General features: G+C 52.1%; 2 protein-coding genes across 2 annotated transcripts in view; one reads left to right on the top strand and one right to left on the bottom strand.

Moving 5' to 3' along the window:
• Positions 1-216: 216 nt before the first annotated feature.
• On the bottom strand, positions 217-1,502 carry LOC136786800 (feather keratin Cos1-2-like). Its single transcript, XM_066981692.1, has 2 exons — positions 1,383-1,502; positions 217-1,010 (listed from the first exon to the last, which is right to left on the bottom strand). Exons 1-2 carry the CDS (start codon positions 1,479-1,481, stop codon positions 672-674), a joined length of 438 nt encoding a protein of 145 aa, XP_066837793.1. The 5' UTR covers positions 1,482-1,502; the 3' UTR covers positions 217-671.
• A 4,909-nt stretch (positions 1,503-6,411) lies between these two features.
• LOC136786789 (feather keratin Cos1-2-like) overlaps positions 6,412-7,500 on the top strand; it is a 1,272-nt gene continuing 183 nt past the window's right edge. Inside the window, exons 1-2 of the mRNA XM_066981665.1 lie at positions 6,412-6,525; positions 6,898-7,500. The exon at positions 6,898-7,500 is cut by the window's right edge and continues 183 nt beyond it. Coding sequence (XP_066837766.1) covers positions 6,427-6,525; positions 6,898-7,233 — 435 coding nt within the window. The 5' untranslated portion in view covers positions 6,412-6,426 and the 3' untranslated portion in view covers positions 7,234-7,500. The remainder of the gene's footprint in view (positions 6,526-6,897) is intronic.

The raw sequence follows: 7,500 nt of genomic DNA, 5'->3' as shown, positions 1-7,500 counted from the left end.
CACATGGACCCACTTCTCAAGCTTCTCCAGGTCCCTTGGGACGGTATCCCTTCCTTCTGCTGTACCAACTGCATTGCTCAGCTTCATGTCATAAAAAGACATGAAACAGAACCAGTCTGTAGGCAGACACCTGAAGGACACCAAAATTCCCACCAAAGCAATAGCTTTCTCCCTTGGCCATCTCTTTGCAGATGGAAAGACCAGATAGGGACTCACTCAGGGATGCTGCAAACATTTATTGAATGTCAGGAGGGAAAAGAAGTGACTACAAGAAGAGGCCCTGAGAGTGGAGATCAGCAAGAACTGCCAAAATCTGTTCAGATTTTCCTATGGCAGACCTGCCACAGGGTATCCATCTAACTGGACCCACAAGTGGAGAGAGGCTTGCAGGTCACACCAGGTTGGTTTCTGGGGGCCTCACAGAGAGCTTGGAGGGGAGCAGAGGGCAAAAAGGAAAAGAGAGAAAAGGAGTGAGTGAGTGGAAAACAAAAAAGGTAGACATTGGCCATGTTGACAGAGAACCCAGGCTGTCCCCTTCCTGTCTGTCTTTACAGGACAAGTCAGAGATGGTCAGGTCCTCTTAAAACAGGAGCACGAAGTTCTGTTGTTCTTCTTTCCAGCAGCATGTTCTGAGTTCCTGGGGTCCTGGTCTGGGGCACTGTCTGGCATCTTTAGCAGGGGCGGCGGCACCTGCTGCCACAGTAGCGGCTGGCAATACAGGAGAGGTCACAGCATCCAGAGTTGATGGGGACTCCGTCACAGCTGAGGATGCTGCCAACAGCAGCGGAGGTGGAGGATCCCACAACGGTGTTCTGCGGGAAGGAGCTGAGGATGGGTCCGGGCAGGGTCACCACCACGGGAGAGGGCTGGATGACGATGGTGGAGTTCTGGCACTGCCTGACGCAGGGCTCGTTGCAGCTGCTGGCCAGTGGAGTCGGGCCACAGGGCTGGCACGGCAGGCAGGGCCGGCACTGGTCGTAGCAGGACATGTCTGGGGGCAGGAGGTCCACCTGGGAGAGAGGGCAGGGAGGAAGCTTAACATGGGGATGCATGAGGAGCAGCCTGTCACCACACCCTAACAGAACCAAGGCACAGGCCATGCTGTGAGCTGGAGGCTGTGCAGGGATGTGTGAGGGCTTCTTGGCCTCATCCTGCCAGAGCCCAAAAGGAGACACCGGAGACTATCTGGCTACAGACTAGGCCCTAGTCCAGAAGCAATCTCAATTGCATCCCTCTGTGCATCCCTCTGTGAGAAACCTGCTTCCCTCCTCCACAACCAGAAGCCCCAAAATTTGGCATAGAACAGAGCTGATTGTAGCTGAGAAGTCCATGGAGATGAGACCTGGGATAATGAGGAGGACAAGAAGGGGCTTCACACTCACCTGGTTCCCAAGGAGGAGAAGGCCAGAGAAGTGGATGAGGGAGCATGGAGCTGGGCTGGCTTTTATAGTGGACCTTAGCTGCCCCATGTCCAGAGACATCCCTTGAAGCAGTGATTATTTCCTGACAAGCTCCACTTGGATGCAAAACATCCCAGCTAATGATATGGGCTGTGTATTTCCTTCCTGTGATGATGTTTTCCATTTCCTGCTTATGCTGTTTCCCAGTTATGTCGCCTTTTGAGTGGCAGGTAGGGAGGCCCAAGTATTCCCAGGCAACACACGTCAGTGTGGGCAGAAGACTCAGCTCACGTGCTGGAAGAGTCCAGTAAAGGCAAATGATGTCAGCCTGGGTGACTCCTTAGGAGCTTTTTGGAGCCCTTTTTGCGATGGGTGTCCCAGCTCCTACCTGTGACCCTAACCCACTTAATGCTGTCCTCAGGGAAAACCTGCTGGCCTGTTTTGCCTCCTCCTGCTCTGACCCAGGGATGTCTGTATGGGGGGAGAGGTTGTTCAGGGCCCTTTCTGGATCTCAAAAGAAAGGCCCAACAGGAAATTGTCTGTTTTATTTAGCAGGAATAAGAAGAGGAACGTAGACAGTGAGTAAGTCTTTCATGTGCAGGTGACCCGGCTTTTGTACAGCATCAGACAGAACTATGTGGATTTTTTCCAACACACACAGTGCAGATCCTGTCCTTAAAGTGTTCCTTCTTCACGCCATGCCTGGATGCCTTTCATTTTTGTTTAAAAAAAAAATAAAAAAAACCATACACCTTCTCCTTATATGATGGAAGCTTATTTGTGACATGACACTGACCAGTGCTCAGTAGGGGCACTCCATCAGATTCCCTTACCTCTGCTACTCAGGCTAACCAAACTGAGTGGTGCAGTGGATAAAACAGAAGGAAGGGATGCCATCGAAAGGGATCTAGAGAAGCTTTAGAAGTGGGCCCATGTGAACCAAATGCGGTTCAACAAGTACAACTGCAACTCCACCATCGTCATCCAGCCCTCTCCCGTGGTGGTGACCCTGCTCGGCCCCATCCTCAGCTCCTTCCCGCAGAACACTGTTTTGCCATCCTCCACCTCTGCTGCCGTTGGCAGCATCCTCAGTCTGAGAAATTTGGAATATGTGATAGAAAATTAATTGCCAAGATTTTAAAGAGATATGATGGAAAGCAATGACTGAATTCCCCAGCTTTCTGGCATACTGTGGGGCTGTGGAACCAGGTCTCCTGCATTTCAGCCAAGCCTTAATAGTGAGGAGGGACTACTCCTGGGAGGTCTCTCACTGAGGTTTATTTTGAGATATAATGCCAAGGCCAGACTGGGATGGTGTTGCACATCCTAGATGTCCCAGGACTCTTAGGGTGTCAGTGGTGTTTTTTTGAAGCCATCTGCCCCAGACCCAGTGTCACCACCTCCCTTATCCTCATCTCTCCAGGCATGCCCTCCTCCCCCAGTAGCTGCAGACCCTGACTAAGGGCCCTCTGAAAATAAGGGCTATTTCATCCGCAGAGAGCTTGCTGAGTCTCAAGGAATTGTCTTTTCACCTAGGTCAGGAGCCAGGACAGCCTCACACAAACAGATGTTCCCCAGAGAGCTGCTGGGAGGTGCTGGGGACGGACTTGGTCTAGGCTCGGGGCTCTCCAGAGTGAGACACAAGCACTCCATCCCTGAACACATGTCCACAGACTACCAGGGGGTGACACTGCACCAGCACCTGGCACCACCACACAGAGATGACACAGGTCCTGGGACCAGCTGGACATATGCCCAGGGTCAGGTGAATTATGTGCACACAGGTGCACTAGCACATACCAAGAATGCATACACATTGCACACACAGATCCATGAACACATGCAAACATGCATGTGCATGCGTGCACACACAGTTCCATAGATGTCCTGACAAATGCAGGTGCAAATACTGTGTGCACGGGAACACGAGGCCACACATGTGTGCCCAGTCTGCATGTGCAGACATGAGGTACATGCGTGCACTCAGTGCCTCTGATGGATTCACAAGGGCTTTGCCCCACACACAAGTGCACACACATTGCCAACAGGGTGGGGGCAGAGGCCAAGAGGAGCTGACAGAGAAGATGGGGACTTTCTGGCAGGGCAGGGCTGTGGCGCTCTGAGCAGGACAAGGCTCCAGAGGAGAGGACAGCACAGTGTGGGGATGTGCAGGGACTGCCCAGAGAGAGGAGTCCAAGGATGTCAACTCATTTCTCCAGGGGCCAGCTTTAGGAGGAAGCAATCAGACACCCTGCAGTGCAGGAAGCCTACCTGGAAGCCCTCCCCAATGCAATGTTGAGGGCGAAACCACCCCGTGGCCCTTGTCATTAGCTGGGATGTTTTCCATTCATCATGAGCACCCTAGAAAATTATCACTTCCGTGGAGGCTACCTCTGGGGCTGGGACAGTGCAAGACCAACAGAAAAGCTAGCCAGGCTCCTTGACATCCTCTTCCACTTCTCTAACCTCCTTTATCTTTTGAGTCTGGTGAGTCTGAAGCCTTTTCCCCACATCCTTTTCTAGTAATAGTGATACCTGTTGTGATGGTTTCTGGCGATGGTTCTCATGAGAGAGGGATTGGGAAAGTTGTGACTCAGAGACTGTATGGACTTCGCTGAGGTGGATTTTTCATCTAAGAAAGTGGCAGAAAGCTTTTTCATCCTAGCCACTCATTTTTGGATTGTATCTGGATGAATTTATTTTGCTCATGACATGTCCCCATGCACTGCTTCCTCCTTGCCCTCTCTCCCAGCTGCGCCTCCAGCCCCAACACGTCCTGCTACAACCAGTGGCTGCCATGTTGGTCCTGCAGCCTGACCCCCCTGGCCAGCAGCTGCAACGAGCCTTGCGTCAGGCAGTGCCAGAACTCCACCATTGTCATCCAGCTCTCTCTTGTGGTAGTGACCCTGCCAAGCACCATCCTCAGCTCCTTCCCGCAGAACACCGTTGTGGGATCCTCCACCTTCACTGTCGTTGGCAGCATCTACAGTTGTATTGGAGTCCCCATCACCTTCGAGTACTGTGACCTCTAGGGCATTTCCAGCTGCTGCTGTGGCAGAAAGTGCTGCCCCTGCTAAAGCCACTGGTGACACACTACACAAGGAACCCTGGAAACCCAGAAGGTGGTGCCGGATTGAGGACAGAGCTTCTAGCCAATGATGTGTGAGAGGCTGAGCATCCAGTGTCCCCCTTCCAAAGGAGTGCAGCTGGGGCTCTCTGAAAACACGGCCAAAGCCTAACTTCTATGTCTTCTGCTCTCTCCACTCTCTTCCCTCCTTTCTGTTCTAGGCTGTTAAGACCTCCATACCCAGCCTGGGGCTTCTGCTGGTCGCTCTCCCTCTGTGGGACAGGCACATGTATGTCCTGTGGGATCTCCACCGTGGTGGAGACTTCTGGCACCTCGTGGTGCTGCCTGCACTGACAGCCTCCTCTAAAATTGACCTCATTTCCCTCATCTGAATCATTAAATTTTTCTGCATCCCACTGTCTCACTCCACATGATCCTTTTGGGGTGGTGTACTGTGCACAGTACTGTGCACATTGCCTTGTTTCTTTCATGGTGTTCCAGAAGATTTTGGCTCCATCTGACACTTCATCCTCCATTCAAGTATCAGAAGCATTGAAAAGCCCTTCCATACCCTTCTGTTTTGAAGACTGAAGACCGGTTCTCTCTGCCTCTCCTCATGGCTCATGTTGCAGAATAACAGAATTTACACATCTGGAAGGGGCCTTTGAGTTCACCTGGCACAACGCCCTGATCATGCAGGGCCAGCAGGGTGCCCTGGGCCACATTCAGAAGGCTTTTGAAAATCTCCAAGGATGGAGACTCTTCAGCCTGTCAGGACAACCTTTTGCAGGGCTTGGTCAACCATACAGTGAAAAAATATTTCCTAATGCTCAGACAGAGCCTGCGGTGTTTCTCAGAATCACCGAATGTTAGGCGTTGGAAGGGACCTTGAAAGATCATCTAGTCCAATTCCCCCGCAGGAGCATGAACACCTAGCTTCGGTCACACAGGAATGCGTCCATGCAGATTTTGAATGTGTCCAGAGAAGAAGACTCCACAACCCCCCTGGGCAGCCTGTTCCAGTGTTCTGTCAACCTCACCGTGAAGAAGTTTCTTCTCGTATTTAAGCGTATTTATTTCTATGTTTCAGCTTGCATTTGGTTCACATGGGCCCACTTCTAAAGCTTCTCTAGATCCCTTTCGATGGCATCCCTTCCTTCTGTTTTATCCACTGCACCACTCAGTTTGGTTAGCCTGAGTAGCAGCGGTAAGGGAATCTGATGGAGTGCCCCTACTGAGCACTGGTCAGTGTCATGTCACAAATAAGCTTCCATCATATAAGGAGAAGGTGTATGGTTTTTTTTATTTTTTTTTTAAACAAAAATGAAAGGCATCCAGGCATGGCGTGAAGAAGGAACTCTTTAAGGACAGGATCTGCACTGTGTGTGTTGGAAAAAATCCACATAGTTCTGTCTGATGCTGTACAAAAGCCGGGTCACCTGCACATGAAAGACTTACTCACTGTCTACGTTCCTCTTCTTATTCCTGCTAAATAAAACAGACAATTTCCTGTTGGGCCTTTCTTTTGAGATCCAGAAAGGGCCCTGAACAACCTCTCCCCCCATACAGACATCCCTGGGTCAGAGCAGGAGGAGGCAAAACAGGCCAGCAGGTTTTCCCTGAGGACAGCATTAAGTGGGTTAGGGTCACAGGTAGGAGCTGGGACACCCATCGCAAAAAGGGCTCCAAAAAGCTCCTAAGGAGTCACCCAGGCTGACCTCATTTGCCTTTCCTGGACTCTTCCAGCACGTGAGCTGAGTCTTCTGCCCACACTGACGTGTGTTGCCTGGGAATACTTGGGCCTCCCTACCTGCCACTCAAAAGGCGACATAACTGGGAAACAGCATAAGCAGGAAATGGAAAACATCATCACAGGAAGGAAATACACAGCCCATATCATTAGCTGGGATGTTTTGCATCCAAGTGGAGCTTGTCAGGAAATAATCACTGCTTCAAGGGATGTCTCTGGACATGGGGCAGCTAAGGTCCACTATAAAAGCCAGCCCAGCTCCATGCTCCCTCATCCACTTCTCTGGCCTTCTCCTCCTTGGGAACCAGGTGAGTGTGAAGCCCCTTCTTGTCCTCCTCATTATCCCAGGTCTCATCTCCATGGACTTCTCAGCTACAATCAGCTCTGTTCTATGCCAAATTTTGGGGCTTCTGGTTGTGGAGGAGGGAAGCAGGTTTCTCACAGAGGGATGCACAGAGGGATGCAATTGAGATTGCTTCTGGACTAGGGCCTAGTCTGTAGCCAGATAGTCTCCGGTGTCTCCTTTTGGGCTCTGGCAGGATGAGGCCAAGAAGCCCTCACACATCCCTGCACAGCCTCCAGCTCACAGCATGGCCTGTGCCTTGGTTCTGTTAGGGTGTGGTGACAGGCTGCTCCTCATGCATCCCCATGTTAAGCTTCCTCCCTGCCCTCTCTCCCAGGTGGACCTCCTGCCCCCAGACATGTCCTGCTACGACCAGTGCCGGCCCTGCCTGCCGTGCCAGCCCTGCGGCCCGACCCCACTGGCCAGCAGCTGCAACGAGCCCTGCGTCAGGCAGTGCCAGAACTCCACCATCGTCATCCAGCCCTCTCCCGTGGTGGTGACCCTGCCCGGACCCATCCTCAGCTCCTTCCCGCAGAACACCGTTGTGGGATCCTCCACCTCCGCTGCTGTTGGCAGCATCCTCAGCTGTGACGGAGTCCCCATCAACTCTGGCTGCTGTGACCTCTCTTGTATTGCCAGCCGCTACTGTGGCAGCAGGTGCCGCCCCTGCTAAAGATGCCAGACAGTGCCCCAGACCAGGACCCCAGGAACTCAGAACATGCTGCTGGAAAGAAGAACAACAGAACTTCGTGCTCCTGTTTTAAGAGGAGCTGACCATCTCTGACTTGTCCTGTAAAGACAGACAGGAAGGGGACAGCCTGGGTTCTCTGTCAACATGGCCAATGTCTACCTTTTTTGTTTTCCACTCACTCACTCCTTTTCTCTCTTTTCCTTTTTGCCCTCTGCTCCCCTCCAAGCTCTCTGTGAGGCCCCCAGAAAC

The sequence above is a fragment of the Anser cygnoides genome, chromosome 22 (genome assembly GCF_040182565.1).
Source record: "Anser cygnoides isolate HZ-2024a breed goose chromosome 22, Taihu_goose_T2T_genome, whole genome shotgun sequence".
Classification (NCBI taxonomy): domain Eukaryota; kingdom Metazoa; phylum Chordata; class Aves; order Anseriformes; family Anatidae; genus Anser; species Anser cygnoides.
Note: the sequence above shows the minus strand (reverse complement) of the source record. Positions and strands in the feature narration are given on the sequence as shown.